Source organism: Leptodactylus fuscus, chromosome 5 (genome assembly GCF_031893055.1).
Source record: "Leptodactylus fuscus isolate aLepFus1 chromosome 5, aLepFus1.hap2, whole genome shotgun sequence".
NCBI classification, from domain to species: Eukaryota; Metazoa; Chordata; class Amphibia; order Anura; family Leptodactylidae; genus Leptodactylus; species Leptodactylus fuscus.
The window spans coordinates 209,311,888-209,330,136 of record NC_134269.1 but is presented as its reverse complement, the minus strand read 5'-3'; the positions used below and the strand labels follow the sequence as shown (position 1 = coordinate 209,330,136).

The window sequence follows — 18,249 nt, the reverse complement described above, 5'->3', positions numbered from 1 at the left end:
CACACCCTAAGAGTCCTGGGGTTAAGAGACTAATTTCAGCGAGCGGCCCGATTCCTCTGTTCCTCTCCACCTCTGGTTTACCACATGGGAGAGGCCGTCTACCGACACACAGCTGTATCATATATACTGCTGCGATACGGCCAGCCAAATAAATATAAATACATTGGCAAGTGTGCGGGGCAGATGGCAGGAAAAAGGGAACAATCACAAGGCCGAGACGGAGGGGAGGGGGGGGCAGGACCAGCGGGGAAACCACAAGACTGGAAGCGTATTAATGGGAGATCGGGCAAAGATAAGAGATGGACATGAGTATACAGACAGTGCTGGGGATCATTCCCCCAGTACAAGAGGCTCAGTAGACTTTGACAAATTATTAAATAAAATAAATAATTTTAAAATTCAAAATTTTAACATTTGTGGTCAAATTTTTTTTTTCTTCATTATTCAAATTTCCACTTCACCACTTATTATAATATTTATTAATTATTTATTATTATTATTATTATTATTCGTCACATCCTGTTATTTTGAAATTAGCCAAGTACGCCATGTTATTATCTGCGCCAAAATAACGAACCAGCGACGAATTACAAGAAAACAGGCGCTAACGGACGATATAACAAATCCCACTGCATCCAATGGGATTTTTAACAGATTTTCGACTGAGCGTCCATTGTTAACATTTTCTGACCATAGGGTTAGAGAACACAAAAGACCCCGCCAGTTTAACAATCAAATACGAGTTATAGCCCACCCCCTTGCGCCTGCCATCCCGGATACCTGCTACATCATGTTGTGGGCAACCCCTGGCTTTATCGGCAACATAGTGCAGCTTACGTTACACACGGACCCCACTGACTAGAATGGACTCTGCCATTTTAACATCTCCCACGGTGCAAATGTAACCCAGCCTGACTGTACCCTCAATGCGCTCCTAAGAGGGGTGAAGAAACCCCTATGGCTACGGCCACACAGCGACTCCCACTGACCACTAGGCTGCCCTGCGACTACATCTGCAATAAGAGAAAAGAGCTGCAGCTGGGACTACTAGTCGCACAAATATTCAACACTGCTGGATTTTTTTGTGACAAGAAGTCTCAGGCCCGGTTCATATCTACGTTTGGGGATCCCTCCTAACAGAAACCTATAAGCATTAAAAAGCTGTTAGCCCCTTATAGTCTTAGGCCGGGTTCACATCTGCACCCCTCCATCTTGCAGGTTTCCGTTTCCTTACGAAATTGGGCAGGAGACAGAAACCTGCAGTCAGATTTCACACCCATTCATTTGTTGGAACCGTGCCGAAATCTACGACACGGTTTCCGCCTCCCATTCCCTTCTATTGACTTCATGAGGCGGAATCTGCCTCAAGAAAGATCATGTCGCTTTTTTCCGGTAGCGGAAAAAGACCACCAAAGACCGCCATTGTGAGGGGGCGATTATGACGTGGATTCCGTGCCATAATCCGTCCCCACGTGAACAGGACCTTAAAGTGGAACAGAAGAACAATCAAGGCTGCAGTGTAAAGCATGAGGGCAAGATAAGGCACCAGTGACTAATCCTGCCCCCTTTCATCATGTTGAGGTCACCCCTTTAAATTTTATTTGGTCGAGATGAAACTTTTTGCAAACCAAACCACAAGGATACATTCAGCTCTGCTAGATCTGTAAACCTTAGTATAAAGGCAAAGGTTTAATAGGATTTTACAAGGTGCAATGGGAGGAGAGGCCGATCACAATATTATTTAAAGGGGGTGTCCAAGTTTAGCGAAAACATGGCGTCCTTCTGCCAGAAACAGCTCCACACCTGCTCACAGGCCATCTGAAGCATTGCAGCTCTCCACCATGAGCTGAGGTGCAATACTTAGCACAAACCAAATGTGGCGCTGTTGCTAGAAGAAAGACGCCGTTTTTTGGAATCCTGGACCAAGCCTTTAAACACGACATGTTACAAAATAGATGGACATTCCTATAGCGCCCCCACGTGACAGATTCTGCTGCAAACACAAAAGTAATAGCAATAGGAGAGACACAAACATGGGGGGGGGGGGGACAGATGACATTTAGGGCATTGGATCCCGGTGACACTACAAGTCTGACAGGAGGAACACAAACATGGCTATCTGTAGTCACGTGACCGTGCATGTGACCTAATGGTGAATTACAGATCCTGCCCCATGACATCCCACAGCGCCACCCTGACTAGGATGGAGAGCCCGGTACTACCTCAGTAAGTGCTATGCATCTTCTATAGGACTGACCTGTACTCCGGCCCCCGGAATAGCTCAGTAACCCTCCTCACGACATCCTCTCCCGCCGCCACATCCTCGCTCAGCAGCCGCTCCAGCTCCGCACACACCGCTGTCATATGCTCCATGGGCGCCGCCATCTTCAGCAAGACTCGGCCCACTGCGCTGTCATGGTAACCGGGCTAGAAAACGGAAGCGAGCTTCTTATTGGTAAACCCGGATAACTGGGGGAGGGCGGTGATTGGATAAGGCAAGCGCGGGCTGTGATTGGTGCGTGGAGATGTCTGTCAGGGTGTGAGCGCGTGGTCTCTGTTTATGTCTCTGTGAGGTGAGAGGAGTCTCCTGACTGGTCACATATATACATAGGGATCTACTATATAGGGATCTAATATATAGGGATCTAATGTATAGGGATCTAATGTATAGGGATCTAATATATAGGGATCTAATATATAGGGATCTAATGTATAGGGATCTAATATATAGGGATCTAATATAGGGATCTACTGTATAGGGATCTAATGTATAGGGATCTAATGTATAGGGATCTAATGTATAGGGATCTAATATATAGGGATCTAATATATAGGGATCTAATGTATAGGGATCTAATATAGGGATCTAATGTATAGGGATCTAATGTATAGGGATCTAATATATAGGGATCTAATCTATACGGATCTAATGTATAGGGATCTAATACATAGGGATCTAATATATAGGGATCTAATGTATAGGGATCTAATATATAGGGATCTAATGTATAGGGGTCTAATGTATAGGGATCTAATATATAGGGATCTAATATAGGGATCTAATGTATAGGGATCTAATATATAGGGATCTAATATATAGGGATCTAATGTATAGGGATCTAATATATAGGGATCTAATATAGGGATCTACTATATAGGGATCTAATGTATAGGGATCTAATGTATAGGGATCTAATGTATAGGGATCTAATATATAGGGATCTAATATATAGGGATCTAATGTATAGGGATCTAATATATAGGGATCTAATATAGGGATCTAATGTATAGGGATCTAATGTATAGGGATCTAATATATAGGGATCTAATCTATACGGATCTAATATATAGGGATCTAATATAGGGATCTAATGTATAGGGATCTAATATATAGGGATCTAATGTATAGGGATCTAATATATAGGGATCTAATATATAGGGATCTAATGTATAGGGATCTAATATAGGGATCTAATGTATAGGGATCTAATATATAGGGATCTAATATATAGGGATCTAATATATAGGGATCTAATCTATACGGATCTAATGTATAGGGATCTAATATAGGGATCTACTATATAGGGATCTAATGTATAGGGATCTAATGTATAGGGATCTAATGTATAGGGATCTAATATATAGGGATCTAATATATAGGGATCTAATATATAGGGATCTAATGTATAGGGATCTAATATATAGGGATCTAATGTATAGGGGTCTAATGTATAGGGATCTAATATATAGGGATCTAATATAGGGATCTAATACATAGGGATCTAATATATAGGGATCTAATGTATAGGGATCTAATATATAGGGATCTAATGTATAGGGATCTAATGTATAGGGATCTAATATATAGGGATCTAATATATAGGGATCTAATATAGGGATCTAATGTATAGGGATCTAATATATAGGGATCTAATGTATAGGGATCTAATATATAGGGATCTAATGTATAGGGATCTAATGTATAGGGATCTAATATATAGGGATCTAATATATAGGGATCTAATATAGGGATCTAATATATAGGGATCTAATGTATAGGGATCTAATGTATAGGGATCTAATGTATAGGGATCTAATGTATAGGGATCTAATGTATAGGGATCTAATATATAGGGATCTAATATAGGGATCTACTATATAGGGATCTAATGTATAGGGATCTAATGTATAGGGATCTAATATATAGGGATCTAATATATAGGGATCTAATATATAGGGATCTAATGTATAGGGATCTAATATATAGGGATCTAATATAGGGATCTAATGTATAGGGATCTAATGTATAGGGATCTAATATATAGGGATCTAATCTATACGGATCTAATGTATAGGGATCTAATACATAGGGATCTAATATATAGGGATCTAATGTATAGGGATCTAATATATAGGGATCTAATGTATAGGGGTCTAATGTATAGGGATCTAATATATAGGGATCTAATATAGGGATCTAATACATAGGGATCTAATATATAGGGATCTAATGTATAGGGATCTAATATATAGGGATCTAATGTATAGGGATTTAATGTATAGGGATCTAATATATAGGGATCTAATATATAGGGATCTAATATAGGGATCTAATGTATAGGGATCTAATATATAGGGATCTAATGTATAGGGATCTAATATATAGGGATCTAATGTATAGGGATCTAATATATAGGGATCTAATATATAGGGATCTAATATAGGGATCTAATATATAGGGATCTAATGTATAGGGATCTAATATAGGGATCTAATGTATAGGGATCTAATATATAGGGATCTAATATATAGGGATCTAATATATAGGGATCTAATCTATACGGATCTAATGTATAGGGATCTAATATATAGGGATCTAATATAGGGATCTAATATATAGGGATCTAATATAGGGATCTAATATATAGGGATCTAATATAGGGATCTAATGTATAGGGATCTAATATATAGGGATCTAATGTATAGGGATCTATTGTATAGGGATCTAATACATAGGGATCTAATGAATAGGGATCTAATGTATAGGGATCTAATGTATAGGGATCTATTGTATAGGGATCTAATGTATATGGATCTAATACATAGGGATGTAATGTATAGGTGTGACATCTCGGAGGGGGGTTTCAAATTATATATTAATTAGAATGAATTTTAATTAGAAATTCTGTCAGAAAAGGGGGGGAATAATCAAAAGTTTTAGGCAGGCTTGTGAAGTAAAATACTCAGTTGTCCTGTAGTTTACACATGACTACCTCACACACTGTACTGTACATACCGCACAACTTATGAAGACCCAAAAGAGGGACAAAATATTCGAACCCAAGACTCCTGCGCTGCAAAGCTGCTGTGCTAACCACTGAGCCACCTACACTTTCACACAATAGGTATATATATGCCCCATTGCCTGGCTCGTACACTGTATATATAATGACCTTTACTGACTCTCACACACTACATTGTCCACTTTCCTGATCCCCACACGGTATGTTGCCCCCTGTGCAATAACACACTAAATCATTACGTATTCCAAGAAGTAACGGGCGGGCGCTCAGCTAAACTGTAAGCAGTATGTCTAAACCAGCTTGTTCTCAACCACAGCAGAATAGTGAGCACAGCTCTGGAGTATAATACAGGATAAGTAATGTAATGTATGTACACAGTGACTGCACCAGCAGAATAGTGAGCGCAGCTCTGGAGTATAATACAGGATAAGTAATGTAATGTACGTACACAGTGACTGTACCAGCAGAATAGTGAGCGCAGCTCTGGAGTATAATACAGGATAAGTAATGTAATGTATGTACACAGTGACTGCACCAGCAGAATAGTGAGCGCAGCTCTGGAGTATAATACAGGATAAGTAATGTAATGTATGTACACAGTGACTGCACCAGCAGAATAGTGAGCGCAGCTCTGGAGTATAATACAGGATAAGTAATGTAATGTACGTACACAGTGACTGTACCAGCAGAATAGTGAGCGCAGCTCTGGAGTATAATACAGGATAAGTAATGTAATGTATGTACACGGTGACTGTACCAGCAGAATAGTGAGTGCAGCTCTGGAGTATAATACAGGATAAGTAATGTATGTACACGGTGACTGTACCGGCAGAATAGTGAGCGCAGCTCTGGAGTATAATACAGGAATAAGTAATGTAATGTATGTACGCAGTGACTGCACCAGCAGAATAGTGAGCGCAGCTCTAGAGTATAATACAGGATAAGTAATGTAATGTATGTACACAGTGACTGTACCAGCAGAATAGTGAGCGCAGCTCTGGAGTATAATACAGGATAAGTAATGTAATGTATGTACACGGTGACTGTACCAGCAGAATAGTGAGCGCAGCTCTGGAGTATAATACAGGATAAGTAATGCAATGTATGTACACAGTGACTGCACCAGCAGAATAGTGAGCGCAGCTCTGGAGTATAATACAGGATAAGTAATGTAATGTATGTACACAGTGACCAGCAGAATAGTGAGCGCAGCTCTGCAGTATAATACAGGATAAGTAATGTAATGTATGTACACAGTGACTGTACCAGCAGAATAGTGAGCGCAGCTCTGGAGTATAATATAGGATAAGTAATGTAATGTATGTACACAGTGACTGTACCAGCAGAATAGTGAGCGCAGCTCTGGAGTATAATACAGGATAAGTAATGTAATGTATGTACACAGTGACTGTACCAGCAGAATAGTGAGCACAGCTCTGGAGTATAATACAGGATAAGTAATGTAATGTATGTACACAGTGACTGCACCAGCAGAATAGTGAGCACAGCTCTGGAGTATAATACAGGATAAGTAATGTAATGTATGTACACAGTGACTGCACCAGCAGAATAGTGAGCGCAGCTCTGGAGTATAATACAGGATAAGTAATGTAATGTATGTACACAGTGACTGTACCAGCAGAATAGTGAACGCAGCTCTGGAGTATAATACAGGATAAGTAATGTAATGTATGTACACAGTGACTGCACCAGCAGAATAGTGAGTGCAGCTCTGGAGTATAATACAGGATAAGTAATGTAATGTATGTACACAGTGACTGCACCAGCAGAATAGTGAGCGCAGCTCCGGAGTATTATACAGGATGTAACTCAGGATCAGTAATGTAATGTATGTACAAAATGACTATAAATTTTCTATACAGTGAATGCCTTAGGATATTTTCCGGTGTTGGCCTGACAGCTACCTATGACTATATCTTTGGGATTTTCCAGTGATTTCAGCTCATTTATCTCTCACCCCGCTTCACCTTTAAAATAAAACAAAAAGCCTTCTGATAATTTTAGATATTTCAGCAAAGTGCCATTAATCTCCAGAGAGGCGCAGCTTTGCTGGTCTGTTGCTGCCTGCGTGGGGTTGACTGACAGCCCTTTAGGCGATATCTGGAGCTGCTGTCATTTATCCTCTTGCTTTGTTCCATTTGTTTTAAGACATTTTACAAAGCGAGTGTCAGGTTTCTCTTTCCTCTAATCCTCACTTGGGGGCCGGGGTCTTATCTCCCTATTTTGACTCATCTGTATAATGTCCTGCATACAGGTAAGGCGACCATACACCTCAGATATCTGGTGACCAACCATTTTTCCTGCTGATCCCCCATAAACATGCTGAGTGTGCATGTGTTCTCAATGGGGAGGGGGGAGTAACCCTCAGCTCTTGTAGCAGATTATCTCCCCTGAGAGCAGGCATATTGAAATCCAGCAGCCAAATCCATCTTTGCCCCAACATCTGTAATAGGCCAAGAGACGGGACACCACCGTATATATATTGATTACGTACGAAAAATTACATATGTTAAATAGCGTCCGTTTTTGTCCATGCACTCCTGTAGACGTTGTGAGAAGCTGTCCATACGCCTCTGAAGCATTTCACGTGGAACCGCTCAAGTTTCGTTGAAAGTGATTCACCCACTGTGTCATTTTACTGGTGTGACTTTGAGATACTATGAGGGTGTCCCGTGATGTTCACCCTGTAAACACTATACAGGGATCAGTCCTTAAGTGCAGGTTACGACCAGGTCACTGTACCTCTAGGAGGAGTCCTGGTGTAGATAACCGCTGGCCCAGCGACTAACTGGGGTGTGGCACAAAAGGGAGAGATGGGAAGCAAGGTCAGGTAACCAGGCAGAGGTCAGGGCAGGTGGTAGTGGTAGAGGCGTAGCCATAGGAGGTACAGCAGTAGCAACCGCTACCGGGCCCCTGACCCTGAGGGGGTGCCAATGATGTCTGCCACCTAAAATCTACACTAATCAAAATGCTGCAAGGTAAGTAGAGACTCCAGGAACTTCAAGCAACGCCTCTGGGTACAAGTTCAAAGTCGATCATTCACACACAGGTAAGATACAGGTAGCAAGAACCCAGACATCTTGCCAAAACATGGAGATGTGGTCAGGAAACAGGCTGTTTTTTTGTTTTTCCTCAGGATGATGGCATCTACCAGCAGGACAATGCGACGTGTCATAAAGCTCGCAGTATACGTGAATGGTTGGAGGAGCACCAGGATGAGTTTACCGTACTCCCTTGGCCAGCAAATTCCCCAGACTTGAACCCAATCGAGAATCTGTGGGACCACCTCGATCGGGTTGTTCGCGCAATGGATGCTCAACCACGTAACCTAGCGCAGCTGGCCACGGCACTGGAGTTGGCATGGTTCAACATCCCAGTGATCATCATCATCACAACATCCCCTCTCTTCCTGCACGTCTCACAGCGGTCCGCTCTGCCAAAGGGGGTTATTCTGGATTTTGACAGGTGGTCACATTAATGTGACTGGACTGTGTATCTCAGCAGTGGATACATAAATGGAGGTTGTGCTTTAAGATTAAAGAAGTAGCCATGGGGGGTGGTAAAAGGCGAACCCCTTAGATCCCTCCACCACCTAAGAGGACGCCAGTATTATAAATGACCCACATTAGGTCGGGGGCACTGTTGCAGGTTTTGCATTCAGGCTTCAAGCTACGTCGCTGAAAGAGATCCTGGGCCAACTATACCCTGTGCTCTATTACTCCCCGGAGGGGACTAGATATATGTCTAACTTCCTCCACAATAAATTTTGGAGATGACAGGCCTCTAATGTTTCTGGGAAAACCTGTCTACACCACAAGTGGTGAACTTATAGGCTGTACATTTCACAGTGCGTGCAGGCGCTATGATATTCAGAAAATGTCCTTTGACAAAACAGTCTACAGCACTTGAGTTAAGTTTTCGAAAGATACTAAAAGATCAAATAGATCAAAAAGAAATTCTGTCCCAACAGCTTTTTGAGTGACATCTAGTGGGGAATGTTGTAACAGCTTTCTTGTGGGAAAAAAAGAAAAAATATATATCTCTAAAATATTTTTAGCTATCTTTTTGACATTTGGGAACCCCCAGTTATCCTTGGAATGAATGGGCTACAATGCTGATTTAGGAGCTGGGTGGGAAACCTAGAAGGAGACTCAGCACTAAATCAGTGTCACAGGGGGGGGGGTTCAAATGTAGGAATTTGACGCTGATTTGGGGGCGGATTATGCCCATGGAAGCGTCAGCGTTTGCCGCAACAATAGCAGGACCTGCAGTAGGTTCTGCACACACAGAGTCACATGACCATTTCTGTGTAGGTCCTAAAGCCAGAGGTCAAAATCAGCAAGAAGGTTAGTGGAAGTGCATGGGGTCTGTATCAGTTTAGAAGGCCTGTTCTACTGCCTGTATTTTTGGGGACCTTCCTGGGATCTGAACATCTTTAAGGGTCTAGTCTGGGTCCGTATTTAGAGGGTCTTTGGTGGGAGATCTGGTCAGTAATCTATTCTAAAGTCTGCATTTGTTAAACAAGGTATGGTCTAGAGACTGTTATAGATTAGGGGTCCTAGGGTTTGTATTTGTTAGGGTAGGGGTGAACCTAGCTTTTATGCCGGACGACAGAAAGCCACCCCCCTCCCGGGAGGAGGGGACGGGGCGGCGTTAGCAGGCAGAGAGCAGGCAGGGAGAGGACCTGCTCTCTGCCTGAGCATGAGGGGAGGCCGGTGGAGCAGCGCTGCATCCACAGGGCCTCCCCAATCCACTGCTCGCTTCCAATGCCTGGCTGCCGAGACGGTGACGCTAAGCTTGTCCTGGACTGGCTTAGGTCAGCAAAAATGCCACCCCCCTGGGAGCCCGGCATAGCGCCGCCTGAAGCGGTTGCTTCAGGTTGCCTCATGGGAGGTGCGGTGCTGTGTTAGGGGTGTATATAATGCACATTATTATCTTACTGCAGTTTTATTCGACCCTGGCATGTCTGTTATAATACTTCTATACTACTTGTAATATTCTACCAAAAGTCTCTGTGTAGTCCAGGCCTAATTGTTAACTGGATGTTAGAGGATTAGTTACACAATCTGATGCCCCGCACATCTCCGCCATACCTCTGGTTCAGCTCTGCTATTCTACCAAACTAAATTCAGCTTCTCCACTACCCAAAATCGAAGTGAGCTAACCTACGCTACTAGACGACAAACATCTATCCAAGTACCTCCAGGTTTTAGCTTATTCTTCGGACATGGGCTTAGCGGATCCGCCACCCCTAACAGTGGTCAGCTATACTAAAAAAAATCCTTTAAGACGTGCAAGGTAAAACTTTACTTCTTACCTTGGGTCTAAATTTCTCTAAACCAGCACTGCTTACATAGCCCTAGTGCATATCCATAGGATGAAGACCCTTTTTATATCACTATGGGGTCAATTTAGTGTTCACTTATGACTTCTATTCACATGAAAATTTGTGAATCTTCAATTTTTGCAAAGGTTTTTGGATAAATTCAATTCATACAATCCGACCCTGGCGTTCCAGGATGCATTATTGTCTTCATGTATAGGCAATATGTTCTTAGATGCTCCGTCACGGTGTGGATCACCACAACTGGTCATATGTACCATAGAGGTAGACCATACAACTGCTACGAGGCACTTGGAAAGAAGGTGTGGATCATTTCTCAGCCAAGGTTATACGTACCAGGCTATACAGCTGCTATGAGGACCTTGCAGGGGGCCCAGTCTTTGTTTGACTTGCATTTTCACTTTAGAATGAAGTCCACGATAGCAGGCCCTTACCATCCATAGCAAACAAGGCATTGGGAAAATGTCGAAAGGTTATGAAAGGGTGTGGAGGTAGAAAAACCTGGCACCATAAATAAAGGAGCGGTTTCATCTTGAGGCCCCAACTATGTACGTCACTAATCATAGCCTTTCAGAATTATTTTACAAAAGTTGACTCTTTTATCGGATGAGAAGGTAACGAAGAAGTGTCTGGAATGACAACCATCCAGACTGGGATGGAGATTAGATCAGTCTGAGACAGTCAATGATCTATGATGTGGGTTACATTGTCTAAAAGGCGCGCACTCTCCCGACATCCCGAAACTGGAGTATATGAGCATTTTTCCAAAAATCTATGGACGGCAACCAGCTGAAAGCGGAACAGGGATGTGAAGAAGGCCAAGCGGTGGATATTATTCAGTTACGCGCACTGCTGTTATGACCCCACAAGTGCCAAGTTCATCGTGATCAGGAGACTGGTCTGGGTTCCTGGACACAGAAAGTCAAGACCGCCATACTGTTCTGGGTTATTACATTGAATGCCTCTTGCCTAGCAGTATGGTTTTTTTGGAGTATGGGAGAACCAAGAGGAAAGTGTCTGGTTGGCTTTGAACCCAGAACCTCAGGCCTAAAAGACAACAATATTGACCACTGAGCCATGATGCTGTCCATAATACAAGCATTTACTTCTTCTTACAAGTGTGGCTTTAGACTGAATGGTTAGGGGCAATATGGCGGGGTTTCGACAGGACCTTGGGACCAAAATACATTAGGGGGTCCATCATCAAACACATGCTTTTAGCCATAGCTCACGGCTGTCGCAGCAGGCAGTGGCAACATTCACACTTAGACACAAGGGCAGGGGTCAGCCCAAAAGGCCTCCTCCTTCACCACGCCATGGCTTCCCTTCCAGTCTATGCACCTCATCTACTTACCCTACTACCTTGTGCCTAATGTGGTTTGAAGTATTTGGGGGATCTAGTCTGGCGTCTGAATTTATTTAGGGTCTAACTTTGTTTAGGGGTCTAAAGTATTTTATGGATTTGGTGTAGGGTCTAAATTTATTTAGGGGTCTGTGGTCTGAACTATTGTAGGGGTTTAATCTGGACCTCAAATTTATTTTGGAGTGTGGTCTGTCATCTAAGTTTGTTTAGGGGGCTAGGGTCTATAGTATTTGAAGGGTCTAGACCAGAGTGTGAATATATTTAGGGGTGTTGCCATAGGGGGAGCCTTAGTTTGGGGAATAGCCCAGGGCCCAATGGACTCCCTATACTGCTCGAATACTCTGTTACTCCACCTCTTAGTTCTTGTTGCAGTTGTCGTACATGAAGGAGACCTACAATGGTTGACATTCTTGAGAAGGGATATGGGACCATATCTGAAAGGGATGATCTCACCTCAACAACCGCTGTCCATAAGCCGGTAATAGGGTATATGGCATTCGTAGAGACGAGTCCCCTAGCTATAAGCAAGAATGGAAAACCACCAACAGGTAAGATATCTCTCTCCATCTCCTCCACATGTCATAGGACCTCTGTTGGTCAGGACCTGCTGGGGGTTGTAGTGTCCCAATAGCGGTAGGGCCTCAGGTTGCAGACTATCAGATTATATAAGGACATCTTCCTCCACGTGATTTTTTTTTCCTTCGGCTGATGTTACATAATGGTAATTTGCGTCTATACAATAATTGTCCGTTTTAAGAATTTTTGGGCCGTTTTCCACTTTCTTTCCTATAGTAAATCATATTCTGTAATAGGAATGACAATGGGGCTGCATCGGCCTGCGGGAAATAATCTAAATTGTCAGTTTGCCTTCGGTCTTGCTATAAAACCAGCTGCTACATGCTTTATGGAAGCCAATTAGAAGAGGAAAGAATGTGCGGGAGCCGAGGTACAGAAGGAAGAAAACAGGAGACGGGAAGGGTTATTGGAAATTTCAGACATCTCTAATGAAATAGTGGAAATATATTCACTGTCTAATACTGAAACTACCCCACAGTGGTGCAAAACTAAGTGTCCTTGCTGTTGATGGATCTTATTTCATGTGTTTGTCAACTTTTTCCTTAAAGGGGTCGCCGTTAAAAATATGGGTTATCCATTCAAAAATATGGAATTCTTTTTCATAGACAGCGCCACGCGTGTCTGCATGTTCTGTTGCTGCTCAGTCCCATTAATTTTAATAGACTGCAATACCAGGCACAACCTATAGGCAGGTGTGGAGCTGTTTCTGCAAGAATGCAGCCATGTTATTATAGTTTTGTACATGAAAAGGATTTTTTGGGGCCTTTAGGAAATCCTCGTCTTTTGTAACGATGCCTTCTTAGGCAGAACACAATCAGAGATGATATCCGTTTTATAAGCCTTATTTAGAGAAAAAATGTCAGAAATGTGAAAAAAAAAAATCATTTTTACATGTTCTGTCGTAAAAGGGTGTTCCAGCGTTTAGATCCTAAGGATTGACAACACCTTACCAGCCGCCAATGTCATTCGCTTTTCAGGAGGTCCCATGTGGCAAATTTGTTGTGCCGAGGTTTCTCTGCTCTATCCTGCCATGATCCCAGATACGCTCCATTTTTTTTTGTAAACACATTTTTTTGCTCAAGTCCCAAGTATTGCAACTTTTTTCATGATATGTATGTCAGAGTATTGTCATATAAGGCATGAGAAGTTGATACCAATGATCCTATTTCAGTCTCAAAGAGGAACTTTCATATCTTCGGAGAAGGGCTGAATTCTGCATCAACTTTGCCAGTATGTGCCTGGGTGTCATTAGTTTTGGCACGGATATCCCTCCACTGTCAGAAGGGCACGGATATCCCTCCACTGTCAGAAGCAACATCGCTGGGCTTTATGTAGCGCGCCACCCCTCCACCTCCCACGATGGTACTTTACCTTTCTAGTTCACACGGGGCAAGAGGGGGCGGATTTTAGCGCTGAATCCTCCTCAAAATCCACTGCGTCACAATGGAGGTCTATGCAGACCGCTAGCGGAAAAAAGAAGCGTGCTTCCCTTTCTTCAGGTGGCTTGTACAGAAGAATAAGCCATGGCGTCCACCTCGCGACAGCACCCTTTGGACTAGGCCCATTCATTTGCACTGCACTGGCATCCTGTTGCTGCAGCCACGACGGAAAGTGCACCCCGTGTGAACTAGCCCTAAGGGCGATCCTTCCCACGATGGTACTTCACCGTGTACTATAAAGGCGATGACGCTGAGCAGTAAGGCCCATCCTTCTGACAGGATAAATAGCAAATACATGGTAAACTAGGAAAACGGATCACATGGTCCATACATGACAAGCAGTGTCATCCACAAAATCATAAATAGGCTCCCGAAAAACAAAAGATACCTCAGGAAAGTGCAAGTGCTTATGTCAGAGGATAGCTGCAGAGTAAAGACCAATGAATCAAGATAGGCCAAGAAATATCCTAACTAGAGATGAGAGAACACAAAAATGTTCGGGGTTCGAAATCCGATTCGAACAGCCGCACGCTGTTCGACTGGGTTTCGAACCCCATTATAGTCTATGGGGGGAAATGCTCGTTTCAGGGGTACGCAACATTCGATCAAATTCTACTTACCAAGTCCATGAGTGAGGGTCGGGCTGGATTCTTCTCCCTGCTCAGTGTCCCCGAGTCCTCTTCCGGCCTTGAATTCACTCTGCTAGGCATCGGGCCTGGGCAGAGCCGACTGCGCATGCCCGCATTACAAGTGGACATGCGCAATCGGCTCTGTCCAGGCCCGATACCTGGCAGAGTGAATCCAGAGCCGGAAGACGCCGCGGGGAAGCTGCACGGAGAAGACTTCTAAAGGTAGGAGAAGAACCAGCGTTGATTGGCAATGTAGAGCATTCTGCCAATCAACGCTGGCTCTGCATCGAATCTTAACTTCGAACAGCTAGTAGTACTCGATCGAGTACGAGTATTTCGAATACCGTAGTATTTGATCGAACACCTACTCGATCGAGTACTACTCGCTCATCTCTAATCCTAACTCATAGAATATGAAATAAAGTTACACCTCCATCCTCTGGCATGTCCCAGCGCATGTTTCGGCAAGAAGTTGCCTTCATCTGGGGTATCTTACTGAGGTATCTTTTGTTTGGCTGCTATTCCTATCTGCTCCTTATTTGAACATTGATATTACCCTATTATGAGAGACATAGTTTTGTCCTGTTTATGTGGACTATTATTGTCCTGGTCTTTGTATTTCTCCTGACATTTTTGTAGTGTTTGTTTCTTCTTACTACTTTATTATTTCTAAATAAAATTTGTATTTTATTCCAGCCTTCTGACCGTGGAGGGATATCGGTGATGAAATTAATGTGGTGGGGGGCCACATGGTGGCTCAGTGGTTAGCACTGCAGCCTTGCAGCGCTGGAGTCCTGGTGTTCAAATCCCACCAAGGGCATAAAACCATCTGCAAGGAGTTTGTATGTTCTCCCCGTGTTTGCACGGATTTCCATCCCATATACCAAAAAAGACATAATGATAGGGAAAAATGTACATTGTGAGCTCTATGTGGAGCTCACAATCTACATAAAAAAAAAAAAAAAAAAATTAATGTGGTGTCTGCGGCACACAGGTGCATACTGGTAATGCTGATAGCACACTGAATTCACTACTGAGCTCCAGATCTTCAGGGGGCCCCATAACACATAAAATCTAACACTATTGGCACAGGGTATAGAGAGGACTCATTACAGATTTTTCATCTGGGCCCAACAGCTTCAAGCTACGCATCTGTACGGACACAACCCGAATTGGTAACAAGTACTTGTCAATTTATTCCTAACTTTCTAGGAGTGACGACGCAAAACGGAGTTCTAGAATTCAGATTTCATGATGCCCTACTTTTTCATAAAACATACTATGCAGTGTGCTAGTTCACTGTACTTGAAGGCACATAGAGAAGAACTATGAGGCCTCATCTGGTGGTGGAGGGCAAAAACTCCTTTTAATGAAGGTATTAGATACAAGCGAGGACACAGACCTGAATCTCTCGCCCGGTGAAGCCTTGGCATATTCCTTCTCCTTTGACATGTGTAATACAAGAGACTCGCGCGATTAACACATTTAATTTGCATCCAATAAAACTCTATCTCATAATAACGGGGATTTACGTACAATTGTAAGTACTGTTTTCCTTGAACCACACAGAAGTTGTTAAACTTGGCTGTGAAGTAGCTCTGGAGCCGTTGCGGGTCATGTGCCAGAAACCTCAGTGTTTTCAGGAATGTTAGACGAAAATTACACGGAGAAAAAAAAAAAATAATAAAAATTTTATTTTGGTAAATAGCTCGCAACGTCTGAAATAAGAGACAGGAAGCAGCTATGGACACGGCGCTGAGGTTATCCACTGGATTTGCGGTGTTTGTGTTATTGTACAATCTGGAGGAATAGGAAATCTCTTTTAATGGACGGAGATGGAGAAGAAGGTGACTGCGAATATATCCAGAATAGTAGAAGTGAGTTTATATTGTGTGTATGGAGTTCCTATGGCTTCTTATGTGTGGACAGATTAGGAATGGTGGAGTCCAAAAAATTGATCAGACCTTTGGGACCAGACCCCACCTAACTCCTTATCGCAGCCATATATAGAAGATTGGCACTCTCCACTCTGGGAACTATGGAGATAGCCAAGTCATTGACTACATTAGATACCCTAACGCTAGTTTTACACTAGCATGCGGGTCTCCGTTATTTGGATCCGCATGTGGACCGGAAAGACAGAGAGACTGTCTGCTTACAAAGTGGTTACCCATGAACACCCGTGGACCCCATAGACAAGGGGTGCTCACACTTTATCAGCATGTGAGCTACTTTATAAACTGGGCGGGGGCGGGCCTGTGGGCGGGGTTGGGCGGAGCGTGAGAGCAGGAGACAGTGGTGTTCTGTGGCCGCCCAGGGATCCCCGGTGTCTGCTTGTTCACAGCGCAGGCTGAGAGTTATCTTCCGCCTGCCAGTGTCCGGAGATGACTCTCAGCCTGCGCTGTGAGCAAGCAGCACCCCGGCTCCCTCCATCCCTAAGAGCAGGAAGCGCGTCATCCCCCGGAGCTGCCGCTGCCCGGTCTGCAAGTGTCTGGAGTGCTTGTTCACAGCACAGGCTGAGAGTCGACTCTCAGCCTGCACTGTGAACAAGCAGACACCGGGGATCCCTGCATCCTGCGATCGACCCATACATCCTTTGCGATCGACCGGTAGATTGCGATCGACGTATTGGGCACCCCTGCCATAGACTATATGGAAACCGTATAGTCCTTGTAGGACTTTTCTTTCTGTCGATTTTAGGCCGAGTCTTCTACGGAGACTCCAACGCAGATGTGAACCTAACCTTGGACAATCAGAGCTACACTGTAGATTTTACATCCATATTTGTGGGAAAAAAATCTGCACCAAAATACAGAGGCAGCAAAGCGGGTGAAATTTTAACAAATCTCAGCCTCATACATGACTTGCAAAATCACAAAGAGTATTTCACCCTTTCATTGTAGTGGAATTAAATTTAATAAATGTAGATTTTGCTTTCAATTTGCTGCAAAATTTCGGGTCAAATCCCCAGGATGTTTTTTTCCACTATGTATGAGCCTACCCTTTGACTCCGAAAGGAAGAGCAACACAAACGTATGACAATGTCTCCACTTTTCCTCAGCTGGATAGGAAGACAGAATAGCCATCGGGTAGGTTGGGTGTTTTAGTCCCTTAGATCCTTATGGTGGTGGACGCTCAAGAGAACACAGTCCATGTGCTATTGGCATCACATTATGGAGATATGAAGGTTTTATAAGAAGATACCGACATCTGATGGACCGTGGCCTATATTTTGTGCATGAATCCAGCATGTCCTTTGTACACGTTGTGTTTTCCAAGCACTTTTATGTGTTTGAAGTCCTTACCCACAGCTACTCCTAAAATGAAGCCTAGACGTATAACTATTGTCTAAGTATCGTTCCATCCTCTTCAATGCTTGAGAAGAAAAATGTTCTTTGAGTAGAGATGTAGAAGTGTACCACCATTGTTGTCTTCTGAAAACCATCACCTTGTAGACTCCATCGCCTTGTAGAGTCCTTCACCTTGTAGAGTCCATCATTTTATAGAGTCCATCACTTTAATCCACCTTAAATTCTCTACTTTGCCGGGGGTTTTTTGCTACTTTTCTCAGTAG

General features: G+C 43.2%; 2 protein-coding genes across 2 annotated transcripts in view; both read right to left on the bottom strand.

Annotated features, from left to right (window-relative positions):
- ATXN10 (ataxin 10) overlaps positions 1 to 2,391 on the bottom strand; it is a 74,721-nt gene extending 72,330 nt beyond the window's left edge. The window contains exon 1 of the mRNA XM_075275144.1: positions 2,258 to 2,391. Coding sequence (XP_075131245.1) covers positions 2,258 to 2,385 — 128 coding nt within the window. The 5' untranslated portion in view covers positions 2,386 to 2,391. The remainder of the gene's footprint in view (positions 1 to 2,257) is intronic.
- Positions 1 to 18,249, bottom strand: part of FBLN1 (fibulin 1) — a 364,927-nt gene that overhangs the window by 285,094 nt on the left and 61,584 nt on the right. The gene's annotated exons all lie outside the window — the stretch shown is intronic.